The sequence below is a fragment of the Vipera berus genome (assembly GCF_964194415.1).
Source record: "Vipera berus genome assembly, chromosome: 1".
Taxonomy (NCBI): domain Eukaryota; kingdom Metazoa; phylum Chordata; class Lepidosauria; order Squamata; family Viperidae; genus Vipera; species Vipera berus.
The window spans coordinates 84,918,318-84,936,678 of NC_138202.1; the positions used below are offsets into that span (position 1 = coordinate 84,918,318).

Consider the following 18,361-nt stretch of genomic DNA (forward strand, 5'->3'; position numbering starts at 1 on the left):
GTCTATTCAATTCCTTTTGAGCATCACTTGCTGAGTTTATAATCCTATCCTATGCAGAACACCCACAACTGCAACATCAAACTATCTGTGATAAATTCTCACTAAAGACTCCCAGAGAAAAATGTATCTCACGTTTCTTAATTTTGCAACTGATTTCTGGTTGCAAATTAGTCTAAATAGACTTTGTTATCACTTCAAGCCAGGCTAAGTCTCACCCAAGTTTAGTGACATATTCCACACTCTTCATGCCCTTTAGTTTCACCAGAGGAAGGTTTTATATATTAAAAAAAAATGAAATTCAATCCTTACCAATACTGCTGTTATTATCAGGCAAAGCTGAATATAACTTTTTCACTGGTTCACAAACCACATCTCTCGATTCTAAAAATGGGGAGACAAAATGAGAAACAAAAAATCAACAGTAATAACTTTTGTAAAATGAAAAAAGAAAGTGGTAAAGGCCTCCAAGGCTACAAAATGTGGGAATGTGTTTCCTGTCATTGTATGTATGTATGTAATGGATCCATAAAATTCCTGTGGATTATGATTTAGTTGTTTCTTTCACTGCTCGAGTTGCTTAACTACATTGGATTTTTACTTTTAGAGACAATAATGACAGAACCATTAATCAAGACCTTTCCTTACTCCATATAAACAGCAAGTAAGGTTCATGTTTTGGAACAAAAGCAGCATATGGGAGATGAATCTGTGTTGTATCTGTCACATACATCTCCATAGTCTTTCTTCTCTGCAGACTTCTGCTATTAAAAGTCTGCAGCAGGATTGACACAGCCTGTGAGAAAACAAGCCAGCTTCAGAGACAAGAGGAGTGCTGCAAACTTCAACAACATATTCTATTTTTATTTTTGTTTTTGCTTGCTGAAGGCCATAATACCAAGTGCTACAAAGTGCTATGAAGCAACTTATCAGACCACAATGTCTGATATCCAACAAATATTGTTCGATTTGTTCTTTTTCATGGATCATGAGGTATGCTGACCAGGAGCAAATGGTTTCTTTGTACACATTGTTCTCTCCTATCTTTATTCTATTGTATTTCTGTGTCAAATACAAGATTTTCCCAGCAGTAGTAGAAAATATGTGACCAACCCAAAACATACCTGATGAATTGAAGCAATATGCATCATATCGTTCAGAAAAATTTGAGGAAAGCACATAAATTCCAGTGCTGTTTGCTGCACAGAGAGAATAAGGAGTATGCCTGGGAAGTACGATTTTGTCTTCTATATAACCATATCTAGAAAAAAAGGGAAAAAACATTATTAAATCAATGTGTGAAACTATATAGCCAACATTTGCATATCAACTATATGGTGCAAAGCAGGGGTTCCCCAACCCCCAATCCGTGGACCGGTACCGGACCGCAGCATGCCAGCAACCAGGCCGCACAAACAAGCAAAGCCCCATCTCTGGTCCACAGAAAAACTTCTCTCCACGTAATCAGTCCCTGGTGCCCAAAAGATTGGGGACCTCTGGTTCAAAGCACTACAGAAATGTGGCAACACAAAATTATGACAGAATATAACTCTCAGTGATAAAGAAAATGGAAAATGCAAGGGGTGTCATTGAATGTTATTCAAAATTAATATAGAACCGAATGCAATAATAATAAAAACAAAGCTTAAGGAAATGGAAGAGCATATTACATTCACATGCTGTGGTGTAACTAATTTAAAAAGTGTCCTAAGGTATTCCACTTTAAGTAATTTGAAAGGTCAACAAGATTGGGGCAAGTCTTACTCCTAGGGCAGGGCTTTTCAACCAGTGGTATGGGTACCACCTGTGGTACATTGGCACCTGGCAAGTGGTACGTGACCATCCTAGAAAAGTGGTAGTGGGGGAGGGCAATGAGCTGAACCAGTGGCAACACCGCACAAGCCTGAGAGATGACTGGAGCTGCAGAGTTATCAGGGCTCAGTGGAAGTGCCAGGATCAGCGCTTCTTCAGGGCTGTCAGGGCTCAGCGGAAGCGCCAGGATCAGCGCCAGGCTCCTGGAGCTCAGCGCTGATCCTGGTCCTTCTGAGCCCAGAAGAAGCTGGAATGTTGCAGCCACTCCAGGGTCTTATGATTTATATTCAGATGCTTGGCAACTGATTCATATTTTGATGGTCACAGTGTCCCAGGGTCATGTGAAGTGACCAAAACCTGCTGCAACTACCCAGCAGGGGGGGGATAAAAACCAAACACCCCCCCACCCCCACTGCCAATCCTCAACAGAAATCCTCACAACAATGAAAACCTCGGACAGGAGGAAGAGCGCCGCCGGGCAGGCAGGCAGGTGTCTTGCTCGGCTGTGGCTTGGGGGGCACTTTTTTCAGTGCCACTGTAACTTCGAACAGTCACTAAGCGAACTGTTGTAAGTCAAGGACTACCTGTACTTCATCACTTTTTTCCTTTTTTGGGGGGGGGTCAAGTTTTTGACACCTTGCTAGGCGGTGGTACTCTGATGTTGACATATCCTAAAAGTGGTACAGTGGGTGAAAAGGTTGAAAAGCCCCGTCCTAAGGGATGGGTGTTTCACAACATGGAAGGCTCCTTCTCTTGGTCTTTATTCTCCCAGATTTTACAAGTAATTCTCCCTGTGAAGTTAGCATTGGACAGAAATGCATGATATTGAGTTGTAAAGCTACAAATTTCATTTGTATGGCTTTTGTATGCTAAATGATTTCACAGCTTAGTGGAATGCAAACAAGGCAATGAAAAAGGATTAGTTATAAAAAAAATAGTCTACAACCATTTTGCTCATCTTCCTTAAATTTAAGAAGTACAAATTAGTACTGAGCAAGAATGAAGCAGCCATCCTCAAAGCACTGAAACAGTGTGCCCCTCTTGAAGGCATTCAAGGTTGCTCTGAAGCTTTCCCCAGATTATTTCTGCAAGCATAATAATAAACATAATAATTTAAATTAGATATGATTAATAATAAATAAATGCATCTAGTATACATGCATGGACATTTTGTTCCAAGGTAGTCTCAATGGAAGTACTGTTTTACATGCAAAGAACCTGGGAAAAGTTGAAGAAGCTACACCAAGTCTTCTAGAACACGGGAGCTGCTTTAAAAAAATTGAAAGGTATTTTGTACCAAGAAGCTTTGCAAAAGGCTCCTTTTGTATCCTATTTATCAATCTAGCATCAATTACATAATTGTATGCATTATTTCCTTAGTATGCTATAGCCAAGGGAACCATATTTCTCTCTCTCTCTCTTTCTCTCTCTCTCTCTCTCTCTCTCCCTCTCTCTCTCAACTTTGGAGAGCATTTCTAACTGAAATCCTAAAGAACCAGAGCAGTTTCGATAGTACTGGGTCATGAGTTAAGTCAGGATAGCCAGTAGTGGCCTTCACTCTAAGTAGCTGCCATTCTCAGGCTCATAGCAATAGTCCTATATTGTTTCAACTCCTCTCACCACTCTGCATGTTATAACCTCGGATTCCCAAAGGGTGTATCAGAGGCCCCAACCTTTTGGGCACCAGGGACCGGTTCTGTGGAGAAAGATTTTTCCACGGACCAGAAGGGGCATGGTTTTGTGTACTGCCTGCATCCAGCAGATGGGGCTTCCCGGTTGCTGGTATGCCGCAGCCCGGTCCCGGTCCATGGACCGGGAGCTGGGGACCCCTGGGGTATATGATAAAATTTTCCCACATATCGGTTAGGGAATAAATGTTAAAGAGTCTTTTAGTCTTTTTGAAATTGGACTTTTTGTATTCATTATGTGAAGAAGAACATTCTGTTCATGCATTCAGGAAAGGGTAAGTACACTCTTCAGCTATCAAATAATACACTATCGCTTATTATACAAAGAGATATATTAGGCAGTTTATGGAGTTTTATTTTTATCTCTTTCAGCTCTATGATTCCATGAATCCAGAATCCCTGTCTCCCCTGATGCAGGAGACAGAACCACATCTAGTGTATCTGCTGAATGTGGAAAAACACATCCCCTCTCTAAACATTGTGATTTTGTAATAAAAATGCTAATGTGCAACAACAATTTATCAATAGAAGGCATGTAAAAAATGTACTAGCCTTCTTGTTAATTCTCTGTTGAATGTAAGTATCCATGGAAGCTCATAAGTCAAGCAGAAATATTAATATTATGTACAGTTAAATGCATGCATAATTAAGTAATAAGTTACGGTACTCTCTACAACCTCACATTAACATTTCCATACTAATAGTGGATTTTATTCTCATTTTTTTTCATATTCATCTTCTTTTCCATTTGTGTATTTTAAATATTACAAAGGCTATAATCCTAACAATATTTACACTCTCAATGAATTCTGGACACACGTAGAATCACAATGTATTGTTTTCTAATTTAAAAGTGTTATGATGATCTACAGAACACTGCTCTTTCTATTTTTGTTACAGAATTAGGAAAAGAGTCATCATTGAAAAGGATGTTTTTTTCATGCCCAGTGAAGCTAAATAACAACCACGTGAGCAGCACATGCAAAAGCATTCATGGGCAGGTTGATACAGGTAAACTAATCTGATTCCAAAAGATAAAGGCATTTATAATGAAAACAGAAGGGACGCGGTGGCTCAGTGGGTTAGGACACTGAGTTTGTCAATCTGAAGGTCGGCAGTTTGGCGGGTCGAATCCCGAGTGCCGCGTAACAGAGTGAGCGCCTGTTACTCGTCCCAGCTTCTGCCAACCTAGCAGTTCGAAAGCACGTAAAAATGCAAGTAGAAAAATAGGGACCACTCCGGTGGGAAGGTAACAGCGTTCCGTGCGCCTTTGGCGTCTAGTCATGCCGGCCACATGACCACGGAGTTGTCCTCGGACAAGCGCTGGCTCTTCGGCTTTGAAACGGAGATGAGCACCGGCCCCTAGAGTCGGAAACGACTAGCACGCATGTGCGGGGGAACCTTTACCTTTACCTAATGAAAACAGATTTCAATTAAACTCGGAAATACAGTGTCTATTGATGAACAAACCCAACATGTTTGTATGATGGTAGAGGGGTAAATGTTAATGAATGCTCATGTGAAGAGATTATTATACATTTGGCTACACATGGAAACACACACACACATCCTTCCTTCTCAACAAACTCAAAGCAGCTGAGTTTTCTAAGATGGAAGAGTAAATCTCCTATCCCCAAGTTCTTCCTAATTTCCTAAAGTTGCAACTTCAGGAAGTCAGCAGGCAACAAATTATATACAGATAGTCCTCGACTTACAACAGTTCATTTAGTGACCGTTCAAAGTTACAACAGAGCCGGAAAAAAAGCGACTTATGACCATTTTTCAGTTACGACCCTTGTAGCATCCCCATGAACATGTGATCAGTGGGGAAGCCAGATTCACTTAACAGCCAGGTTACTAACTTATCAACTGCAGTGATTCATTTAACAACTGTGGTAAGAAAGGTCGTAAAATGGGGCAAAACCCGTTTAACAAATGTTTCACTTAACAACAGAAATGTGAGGCTCAATTGTGGTTGCACAGGTAGAAGGCCCATCAACAGGCTGCTCAACTTTTGTCTAGGCCAGGGGTAGGCAACCTTGGCTCTTTTATGACTCATGGGCTTCAACTCCCAGAGTTCCTGAGCCAGCAGTCCACTAGTCATAAAAGAGCCAAGGTTGCCTACCCCTGGTCTAGGCTTATGGACAGGATATTCTTTTTTAGTCTGGTGTGTTCAGGGTTGAGTTGGAGGTCAAGAGATTTGCATACATGTGCACCAAACCTAGGCTTTATGCAAAGCCAGCATATACTGGCAACTTTTTAAAGCTTTGTTTTTTTTAAAAAAAATCAGAAACACGTATAGTAGGCTATTACATCACAACAGAAACATCTATGTTACATTGGTCCATTATATCAAATCTTCACATGGCATGTAACACATACGAAAATTTTCTGAAAAGCTTTGGTACTGAAATACTAATTTCTCACTTACATTATGCTCCTGCATTCATTTAACCTTACACTGTTTTCTTAGCTCAGAAGAAAACAAACTATATGTAAGAGGGAGCTTGTACATAAATGTGCATTGTGAGTTGGAAAATAGTGAATCATTTACCCAAGACCGAATAATCATATAACTAAGCATGCATTCAAAAAATATTGGTTTTCTCTTTCTCCCACATTGTATATTATTTTGATTCTTTCTGAAAAATGGAACAGTGATATAAGTCAGGCCAAAGGTCAAACACGGCTGGCAATGATTTTCTGACATACTGATTATAATGGACATACTGGTTTTAATTTTTTTCAGGGGAGTTAAGTATTTTAGAATAACTGCATTAACAGCAACTTGCTAATAATCAAACTACTTTTTATGTTAATGAAGGTAATTACCTTACATACCACTAGATTTGTTATTTATTATTAATACTTTGAAAGTACTCTCATACAAGTCTGAACAACGCATGAAATTATAGCTTAAAAATTCAGAAGCAATAGCTCGGCAACTTTCCCTCAGAACATAGGCTAGGAATGTTTTCTACATTATATCATTTCTCTATCATCATTGTTAGAGAGACGAATGATTAGAAATGCTGACATACACGGGGGAAGGGAAGTTCCCTGAATATACCAACTAACTCAGGCATACCTTATCTTATGCTATAATTTTACTTCCAGCAATTGCCAAACACTAGTCATAAGCAGTAGTCTTTACAGGGTTGACATTGCCGGATCAGTCTTCAAGCTGCCCTCTGGCACAGATATCTACGCAGGTGAGCAGGAAGACACAGAAATATTTGCAAAGCTGATGATGAAAGCTACTATAGCACAATGACTAATATTGTACTTAGCCATAGAAACTGGGAAGTTTTAGGCTCAAACCTGGGTGGCCTTTTAAGAGAAACCACTATTCTCTTACCTTCCACAACTCTGTCAGGGAGATCATTATATCAATCTACTCTGCAGGTTTGCACTAATAATTACTTTAGTAATGGCTGTAAATGTGTTTTTTAAAATGATGCTCTTCAGTTGGAAGTTTGCGAATATCTCACATTAGTGGCAGGGTTGAATGAGAGAAAGATCTTGAGGTGTCTCAACATTTTATTTTTGTAAAAAAAAAAAAAAGAAAAAAAGAAAAACTAGTTAATTCAAAGCTGAAAAGACAGAAAAAGACCAGCACAAGGAAGACAGAAAGAAATAACAAAGGCTTCCAAATCAGTCCTTAAAGAGTATAATAATTACACAGAGCCATCTGACTGTTATTGCTAAGATTTTCCATATGTAAATCTTCCAAGAGAAATTGCAGGTGCATACAATACGTAGTTAAAAATAGATAATACTTCAGGCTACGTTTAATTTAAAAAGTTAGGTCCTGACACTGAACAGTTTGAAAAAATAAGGTGGCCTGAAGGACTATAAGTTTGTTATAATAATTAATTGTTAAAATCAATCCAAGAAGAGAAAGCACCAGGGAAAATTAGTGAAGGTAAATATATTGCACATTTAAGGAGAAAAACTGAAAAAAATGTAAAGGGTAGGTAAGCGAAACAACACATGGAAAAAAAAATCTGTATCTATTCTTTGACAGTACATTTGTATCCATTGTATATTTGGAAAGGTTTCCTACCTGCAAGTTTCAAAACCGAGGGTGTAGGCTTTTTCCATTTGGTCCCATGTTGGGATGGTACTATTAAGTGCTTCACAAAGCTGAACGGCCTCTTCTCTCGTAAGGCTGTAGCGCTGATTCTTCTCTACATGGAAAACACCTGCATATCTACAACTTATATTCAAATCTGTTCATTGGGGAAAAAAACAGAAAGAAAAGAGCACCGTCATGATAAACATAGCAAAAAGCATTACAACAAATATTTTCAGAATGGGTGATTCAGAACTATTGTTTAATAAGATTATTATCTGGGTCTGGATGGGGAGGAACAGACTTCAACTCAACCCCGACAAGACCGAGTGGCTTTGCATACCTTCATCCCGGGTTTATTCGGACATTCCACCTCTCGCTATGGGGGGTGAACTATTACCCCCCGTAGATAGGGCTCGCAACTTGGGAGTCCTCCTAGATTCACGGCTCACCCTGGAAGATCATATAGGAGCTGTGACTAGGGGGGCTTTCGCCCAGGTTCGCCTGGTGCGCCAGTTGCGGCCCTATCTAAGCCGGGATGATCTATGCACGGTCACTCATGCGCTCGTGACCTCTCGACTAGACTACTGCAACGCTCTCTACATGGGGCTGCCCTTGAGGACCACCCGGAAGCTCCAACTGGTACAGAATGCAGCCGCGAGAGTTGTGTTGGGAGTCTCCCGATACTCCCACGTTACACCTCTGCTCCGTGAGCTGCATTGGTTACCAGTTGCCTTCCGGGTGAGATTCAAGGTACTAGTAATGGTATTCAAAGCCCTACATGGCAGGGGTCCGGAGTACCTGAGGGAACACCTGCTGCCGGCATCGACTTCCCTCCGCCCTGTGCGTTCCCACAGAGAGGGCCTCCTCAGGGTGCCACCGGTCAGAGAATGTCGACTGGTGGCCCCCAGGGGGAGATCCTTCTCTGTGGGCGCCCCGGAGCTATGGAATCAGCTACCGGTTGAGCTCCGGACGGCGCCCGACCTTCGCTCCTTTCGCCGCGAGCTAAAAACATACTTTTTTGAACAAGCTGGCCTGGCCTGATGAGGGGATTGGGGGGGGGTTGCTATTGTTATTTTATTAGATTTTAAAGATGTATTTTAGTATGTGGGCATTTATTTAATCTTGTTTTAATTTTTGTAATTTGTATTTTTATTCTTGCCCTGTTCACCGCCCTGAGTCCTTCGGGAGAAGGGCGGTATAGAAATAGTATTAAATAAATAAATAAATAAATAAATAAATATGAATGAATGAATGAATGAATGAATGAAATTATTGAATCCTTGAGGTAACCAGCTTTAACCAATTCCATGTATAAAAAGAAAAGCATTGCTCTGACCTGCCTTTTTTTTAACAATAAAAATCTGTATTTTATACAATGTAATTTATCTCTGCCACAAGGTGGATTGCAATGCACAAAGGTGTCTTAGAAATGATATTTTGTGACATAATGCAGATTTCCATGTCTTACACCAAGGCTATTTGACTTGTGATCCTCTTTATATGGTATGTATCTTCTACTTAATTCCCATTAGCATAACATTCCATTGTTTGGAAATTACAGATTTCCATTTCTTTTGCCTATATATGAATTTAGAATTTTATACAGATTTTAGGCATAAATCAATCACAGTATGTGATAGAAATTGATTCCAGCAGTGACTCTACATATCACTGCTATATAATAAAATTACATCATGTCAAATATATCATGTCACCCCCAAACCAACAGCATCAGCATGGGCCCCAACAAGTACACTCATAAGCTAGGCACCTTCAAATTTTTTCCTCCAATGTGAAATATGTCATTATCAACTAGCAATATCCCACACTAGAGATTCTACACACAAGAAATACGACCAACTTTTCACAAAAGAATTAATAACATGTTTGACATGAGGAGTCAAAACAAGGACAAAGTCATATCAGAGTATTTCAATTTTCCTCAACACTCCATAGCAGAAAAAAATCAGAAAACTATTGTGAGAAACTGTTGCACTTACATACATCAAAATGTTTCAGGCAATCTCAGATCTCAACAAGTAGTAGGTTTTTTTAACATATTACAATTGTTTATTGGGAAGACCTCATGTGTAACCTGCATCTGCATAGCCAGCCTATCTTCCTCTCAATTTAATTCCTACATAAGTCCAGCATCCCTGCATCTGATGAAGTGAGCTGTAGTGCATGCCTTATAATAAAATTTGTTAGATGGAAAGGTGCTACCAAACTAAACTTAATATGGCTCTCCTCCTGTAATAGTATGTTAGGTAGGTAAAAACCAAGTAAAAATGGAAAGAACTAGGTTTAATTGTTTTAATGCATGCTGCCATCTTAGGAAGGGAGAAGATCAACTAAGTATTTGATTATTGACTTTAAAAATACTTTAAAAATACTACTTAATTGAAATAAAATAAAAGAAAGGAAAGTTACTCCCAGGAGGGAAAACAAAACAGCCTTGTGCCATTAACCACAGTTGGAACTGCACGTAACAGCAAAAGTTTTCATAACACAGAAACATGAATATTACTAATATGCATATTCATGTCACTGAACAAAGATATGGTTACTTTAAAAACATACTACCTAAAAGAACGCTCCACTCAATATAAGTCATTATTATTATTCAATTTTACTATGGCCACCTATTCCAAATAACTCTGGATGGCTTATAACATCCAAACATACAATTAAAAGAGATAAAATCTGACAACCTGGACTAAAAAAAATCCATAACAATAAAAAATAACACATGAATCCCAGGCATGGAAACAAAGCCAGGTCTTAAGGGTCTTCTGGAATCCCAGATGAGTGGACACAGTTTGTACCTCTGGGCAGATTTTGTTCCAGAGGCTGGGGCAATGACAGAGAAAGAACACTTCCCACAAGATCTAATCACTTTTAGTTGACTAGATAACATGGAAGTAATTACTACTCAATCTTCTCAAAATACTTTCAATGACTTTTTTTACCCCCTCAGATGTGGGCATTTCAATTGCTAAGTGTGACAAAAAGGCAGAACTTTTGAAATGAATCATTATATACATAATCAGTGGATTTCTTTCTTTCAGTGAGTTTTACTTGCTTTTAGACCCAAATAAATTATTACTTCAGTTCCACAATATTTCTTTTTGAGACACAGCAAGCCACTGTACTAAGCAAAAAGCTGTGTGCCTAAAGCCGAGGCACATGTAATCTGAAGTAATCCCAGAATAGCTGATTTACAGTCACAAAAATATGAAGTGAACAAGTTTTAATCTCACTGTTATTTGTTTCTGACATAGTTAATGAATTTTAAGATGTTTATTGTAACTTGCTTATTTATTTGATTTTACAGTTAGCTACCATGAACATCCTTTTAATAGGTCAGATATAAGTACATGGATTTTAGGTATTGCCAACAAATGATGAGGAATTCTATGTAGCTGAATGAGCAACTGGCAAAGGTGGAACAAGGCATTCAATCTATTCCTATGCAAAAAGAAAAACAAACATTTGTCCCCACATAACTATTATAATGGCCTGGTGGGAAAAGGACTAATTACTCCAACCCTTCTCTACAAAGTACTAAGTAAAAAGATTTTCTAAAAAAGCAAACAAAAAGAAAAGTCTGACCTTTACTCAGTTACAAGATATTTGCATACTGTCCTTTGAAGATAAATTGGTTGTTTAATATAAGTACATAAAAATTTCAAAATTTCAGCTAAATACATTTTTTTAAGATCTGTATTTCTACTTTAAGAACTGTATTTCCATAAAATGACAATTATTGTTACCATTACTAGGGAAAATATTACTGTGGGCCTTTTTCTTCCCAGTATCTCAAGATCAGGAAGGCTAGGTCTGAGTGGCAGAACAAAAACTTTGAAACAGAACCCAGATTGATCCCCAAGCATGGACAGACGATCATTGATAATGTCAATAATATTGAATCAGGAGTAATGTGACTTAGTAAAAGACACGACCATATTTACTCATGTTCTAAAAAAAACCATAGGAAAAGCACAATGGATTTATAAATAGAATATGATACCTCTGGAAAACTTCCCAAATAAAATTCTGTGAATTAGATTGAATGATTGCCAGCTTGAAGCATCCAATATTGTTACCAACTGATATTATACTGCACTGTTTAAGGAAGGTTTTCTTCCTGTTGTCATTCAGATCAGCAGTTAAGGTTATTAGGAAATCACTGCAGTATACTGCACTGTACAGTATAGAACACAGGTCTGCAACCCGCGGCTCTGGAGCCTCATGCGGCTCTTTCAGCTGTCTCCTGCGGCTCCCAGTCTTCTGCTATGTGTAGTCCAAAAAAAAGTGGGATTAAAAAAGTTCAACCAATCAATTCAAATATGCAGAGTAGGTGCATATGTCACCTTGGCTCCACTCTTCAATCAAACCCTGTTGTGTGCATGTACGCGCATGCGCACACATTTTTTGCGGCTCCCAGTTTTTCCTTGTGTGAGGGAACCGGTTCCGAGTGGCTCTTTCACTGTTTCAGGTTGCTGACCCCTGGTATAGAATGTACAGTGCAGTATAACTGCAGTGATTCCCTAACGAAGTTAACTGCTTATCTGAATGACAACAGGAAGAAAAACTTCCTTAAACTGAATTTACACAAAAGATTTTGTACCATAGAGCAATGGAAGTCTTATAAATTCCAATGAAGCACTCTGCAGAATAGTTACTATATTTGGACTTGAATTTACAATTTCTGCCAACAGAAATTTATCTGTAGATACACAATTCTTCAAAGAGTCTTTCAGCAGTTTCGGTAGAAATAAAACCAAGTTAATCTAAGTTTTAACTTGATTTTATCTCATACTGTAAACTGCTTAGAGACTTCAACAATCCACAGTATACAAATCCAAGTAATTGAATGAATAAGTCAAATTATTGACTTAATTGAATGAATAAGTAATTGAATGAATAAGTCAAATTATTGACAGAATAATCACATTAGCTACTGGGGATCTGATTTTCATAATACAGGATCACTACAGTGTATTAAAATGTACATAACTTTGCTCACATGTATACCAGAAAAGCAACTAACTTTATAGAACTAAAAAACAAAAATGTGTTTCAAATTGATTTGTGAAGACTGCGAGCCATTTTAAGAAGGGTTGAAGGATGAAGATGGTAAAACTTAAAAAAGCAACAGGATGAAAATGGTAAAGCTTAAAAAAGCAACAGTCTATAATTGATTATGGAGGAATTTCAGAAGCAGGGTTGGAAACAATCCAAGCAAGAATTAAAACTGCCTGTTTTCCTGTGTATTCAAAACAAAAACTGCAAAACAATTTAAGTACACTTTTAATGTTATACCTTGCAATGACCTCCAGTTCCATGCTGTTGATAAAGAAGAATCTGCAATATATGTTGATTCTTTCTCTCAACTGCCTCATTTATATAGCAACCCTGATAACAACAGCTCTATTGAATACGGTATGCTTAAAAGGCAATTCTAAAGTACTGATTCTATCCCATTTACACTGAAATCAAAACTAGGCCTCAATTTTTTTAGTCGGCTCTTCACAGAATTGGCAAGCACTGACAGAGTAGTTACTCCCTGACACCATGTGATGTTCCAGAACTGAAAGCCAATATTGTTTAATAATGGCTCCTAAGAAAGGGCAACACTTGCATAACTTTCATTAATTGTCCTAATCATTAATCTCACCCAGAGCATGAGATTTTAGTGAGTCAGTGTGGAGTCATGAAATGGCCCTGAGCATGTTTAAATTTTAATGATCATAGAAATGTATAACCCACCAGCACAAGCCACCTTCCTTTTCCTGTCTTTGGTACCTTATTCTCTCTGCAATAGGTTTTAAGGACAACTGTCTGTAACACTTATTGTGGGTGAGTTGACTAGAAATAAACAGTGGAGAATAAAATAAATTAAGTACAGTTTCTTGCCATTGCTATTACTTAATCACTAATGCTGATGAATGACATACATTTTACAAAGTCTCACACTCTTGTCATGCATTCTGACCCAATGTTGCACTCACAGGGTGTCTTTGCCCTGATCCTCCATGTTTCAGCTACTTTACTCCTCTCCTCTATTCATCAAAATTCTAAATGTTTAGGCATAGAGCTATAGTTATTCTGAAGGATACAATCTAGGTTGGTCACCGGGACCACGGGTTTAGTCTTCCGAGGGCTCCAGCACAAATCCAAAAGCTCAGAAGACTAAAACTCTGGTCCTGGTGACCAACCCAGATTGAATCCTGCAACATTATCCTGGGAGACATATATTTACCTTCATTCGTGCAGTTGTTCGCCCTCATAAATTGGGGTTTTCTCCAATCTCACATTGACATAATTCTTTATCAAGAGAGTTCTATGCTCAGCTTTAATATATTTATAAACATTTATACTTATATACATGTACTATATGCACACATACTCTGCACCATATATGTATGCAGTACACTTCCTGAAAGATACATTTGTTCTAGGTAATTAGTGCAGGTTTGAGTCCCACCAGGCTCAAGGTTGACTCAGCCTTCCATCCTTCCGAGGTAGGTAAAATGAGGACCCAGATTGTTGGGGGCAATTAAGCTGACTTTGTAATAATGCCGCTTGGGGGGGGGGAAGCCCTAATAAGCAGGCATATACATAGAATGAAGGCTATTGCTAAGCACATTGATTTTTGCTTTAGATTGTAAGCTGCCCTGAGTCTTCGGAGAAGGGCGGGATATAAATGGGATTAAAAATAAAAATACTGATAGCTAGACTTTCCATCCTTCAAGTCTTCTAAATGCAGTTTGAATGAAGTAGAGTTTGAGTATGTTGCTTTCACTATTTAACTAGAACATTTAAGATACATTTTCCTTCGTGAATCTATATTGCTCACAAAGAAATCACAATCAACTAGAGCTTGCTTTTCCCAACCAATTGATAAGTAGACAGCACTCAACTAGTCAGTGCTCAAATGCCAGCCAGTAAGGATCAGGGTCAGATTCCAATCCTCCCTCAACTATGGAAGCTTTTTTCAGCCAGCCACTATCTCAGTCCAGCCAAAATCACAGGATTGTTGGTTGTGGAGGGGGGGGGGAAAGGGGGGGTAGGGGTAGGAAGCACCATATGCAAGTGTGCCATCTCCCCATTTTAGCAGGATACCAAAAACTGAGAGGCTAGGCTAGCTATGCTATGACTCACTACCAGCATTTTGCGCTTTGAAGTTACCTTTGAAATTTGAAACCTCAAAACTCCAGCAGGAAGATGCTGGGTGGGTGTTATCACTCCCAGTGTCAGTTTCTTTTAATCAGCAGGATCTTATTTCAGTTTAATGTTGCAATTGCATCCTTGTGCAGAAGAACTCTTAAAACATTTCGTTATTAGATGATGCTTCACCCTTCCATTTTTTTTAACGCCTGCAAAACAATTTCTGGGCATCTCAATAGTAGCAAAACCTCCTTTGTGCATGGGTGGGATGCTTGAGATTACGGAAGTATAAACATGAAAAATCCTGAATTAGTGTAGTTCACAGAAAAGATAAAACAGATCTAGTTTTATTCCTTCAAGCATTTATTTAGGAAATAATCACACGGTTTTCAGAGACTATAAAGGCAAAGGTAAGCAGCTAAAGGGTTTACATCCAAACCAAACACAATCATGCAGAACTAATCATTCACAGTTGCTAGAAGAGCTGTTCCATAAAGTTAGGGTTGAATGTTAGTAATAATGGTGGATATTCCTTTGCTGTTTAAGTATTCATCTGCAGGTTTCACATTCAGGCAGGGTATCAGCTGATGTTTTAAAACTGAAAACGGGTATCATATAATTTGAAGATTCAGAGGCCAGGCAAAATTTCTGCACCAAAAATGAGTTTGAAGAAATAGTGCTTTGCTTCATGGAAAAAAGCAACATGAACTGGTATTTAAACATGAACAACTGCAGTTTGTTGTCAAGGAGACCAGGAAGTGCTCATCTACTTGAGATTTGTGTGGTTAAAAACAGAGTAGCTGAGAAAGTGACAGGATGTAGGAAACCAAGCTTCGCTTTTTCACTGTACAGAACAGCCTTCTTAGCTTGGTGTCCCCCAGTTGTGTTAGGATTACATCTCTCATACTACTACTATTGTGTCAGTATGGGAACTACAGTATTCTCCTAAGACATCTTGAAGAAATGAGAACATAATTTAATTTATCAGGAATTCACATTTAAGTTGCAGTGCCACATTTCCACCACCACCACCCCACCCCCCACCCCCGATTTGGAACAGAAGCAGACATTTCCTCAATGAAGAGCACATAAAAGTTTACTTACTGTTCTATAATGCCAAGGAAGGACTGCATTAACCTTCATTTGACTTGGATACATTATTGTATTTTTATAGAACACTGTGGATACAGAAGCATTCCAGTTCTCTATTTTTGGAAATGGCTTTCATAGGTTATTTTAATAATATATCAAATCTAGAGTAATTTAATTTTAATTTAATTTAAGTACCTGTGAATTACAGATAATCATCGCTTAGCAACCATTCAAAATTACAATGGAACCCCAGCCCAAAAAAGGTACTTAATAAATCAGTTGCAGAGTTCCAACAGGGACACACACACACCCAAAGTCTCATAACTGCATTTTGGGTACTTGGCAACCGGCTCACCTTTATAGCTGGTACCAGTATTTCACAGTCACGTGACCCAGTGTACCAAATTTTTTTTTTTGCTGGAAACTAGCCTTTTCAGCAAAAAATGCCCATAGGAATGCACTGATCTGCTTATTGATCACGTTTGCTTAACAATGGTGGGATTTACTTAATGACTGCAACATTCGCTTAACAACTGCCACAGAATGGTCGTAAAATCAGCTCAGTCATGTGAGTACCTTGACTTAGTCTGTCATGACATACAACAGAAATTTCCCTTATGGTTGTAAGTCAGGACTATCTGTACTTCATTTATACACCATATTAGTTTTCTAGCAATTATGCTTTCTTTAACTGATGTCTATATTGTTGCAGGTATTCTATGGCTATGATCCATTGTGGAATTTCTGAGGCACCCTCCTTTGGGCTAGGCTTTTCTTGGAAAATCAAATTGATTTGTACACGGCAGCCCTATAATCAATGACCTTGTGGTAAGAGCTACTCAGTCTAACAGGATTTATTTCTGAATAGATCTGCAAAGTACAACACTTTTAAGGAATTTATCTGTGAGTTTTCTACAAATATGAAAAAACACAATATAGGAAGACACTGCTTAACTCAAATAGCAAAATCCCTTCAAGATTACTCAAGACTACTACTGCTGTATCAGCCTCCTTGCTATGTAGCAACCTCTGTGCCTAAGCTCCTAGACTCCATAAGTAGACTGGCACTGATGTTTCCCAGGTTATGATGCTGTGAAACTTTGGTTTCCTTTTTCTGGGACTGCAATCTGGGATAGCTCAGGAATTCATGGCCTCCATGACAGTCATGGGCCCATCCCAGGTCATCCAGGGCCAGGCAAAAAACAGTGGTTGCCATGAAGTTCTCTGATGCTACCTCCCACTGTAAAGAGGCAGGATCCATTTGACTGATCTGCCCCAGGAGACTAATGGATCCCAAGGAGTTCCAGAGGGAAACTGCAGTTGTCCCGGATGATCTGTGTCATGGTGGGTTTAGATTTGGAATCACAAAAAGGGGACCAATGATGAGTATCCAGCTGGCCCACAGGCAGCTTCAGAAATGCAGATAAATTATGAACAGCTAGCTCCAGTGCCACCAGATGGATTGCTGTCTGAGTAGGGAAAAGAGGTAAGGCAAAAGAACGAATAGCAAAGACAGCTGCCAGCATGGTCTGAAGATGAGTGTGCGGAATTAATACTCCTCTCAAGACAACAGCTTGGCAGGCTGCAAACAGAGTAAATCAAAGGTGCTCTGTGAGACTGCTTCCAATTAAAGGAGTCTCGCCCTACTAAATGAGCTACACTGTAGCTGATTCTATTAAAATGGAGCAACTAACACAAAACTTTGAAACTAAACATTAAGAAAACCAAGATCATGGCATCCGACCCTCTCAATTCCTGGCAAATAGATGGGGAAGAAATGGAGGTAGATTTTATTTTCCTGGGCTCCAAGATCACTGCAGATGGGGACTGTAGCCAAGAAATTAAAAGATGCTTGCTCCTTGGGAGGAAAGCCATGGCAAATCTAGACAGCACACTAAAAAGCAAAGACATCACCCTGCCAACAAAAGTGTGTATAGTCAAGGCTATGGTCTTCCCAGTTGCAATGTATGGTTGTGAAAGTTGGACCATAAGAAAGGCTGAGTGCCAAAGGATTGAAGCTTTGAACTATGGTGCTGGAGAAGACTCCTGTGAGTCCCTTGGACTGCAAGGCGATCAAACCGGTCAGTCCTAGAGGAGATCAACCCTGACTGCTCCTTAGAAGGCCAGATCCTGAAGTTGAAACTCAAATACTTTGGCCACCTAATGAGAAGGAAGGACTCAATGAAGAAGAGCCTAATGTTGGGAAAGGTTGAGGGCAAGAGAAGAAGGGGACGACAGAGAATGAGGTGGCTGGATGGAATCACTGAAGCAGTAGGCATGAGCCTAAATGCTCCAGAAGATGGTAGAGGACAGGAAGGCCTAGAGGAACGTTGTCCATGGGGTCGCGATGGGTCGGACACGACTTCACAACTAACAGCAACAACAAACACAAAACTCTCATTGATGAGTCACACATTCCCACCCACTACCTCTCTGCCCTCATTGCATCTGGTGTCCCTGCTTAAGGACAACCGAGCTTTCTTGTGGTTTATTTACAGGGTCATGCAGAGGAATGTGCAAG

At 39.2% G+C, this 18,361-nt stretch overlaps 1 protein-coding gene across 2 annotated transcripts in view; it reads right to left on the reverse strand.

The window, feature by feature from the left end:
* CD44 (CD44 molecule (IN blood group)) overlaps nt 1-18,361 on the reverse strand; it is an 88,189-nt gene that overhangs the window by 36,428 nt on the left and 33,400 nt on the right. For both annotated transcript variants that reach the window (XM_081315312.1, XM_081315313.1), the window contains 3 exons: nt 7,564-7,729; nt 1,122-1,258; nt 310-381 (listed from right to left, as the gene is read on the reverse strand). In XM_081315312.1, coding sequence (XP_081171438.1) covers nt 310-381; nt 1,122-1,258; nt 7,564-7,729 — 375 coding nt within the window. The remainder of the gene's footprint in view (nt 1-309; nt 382-1,121; nt 1,259-7,563; nt 7,730-18,361) is intronic.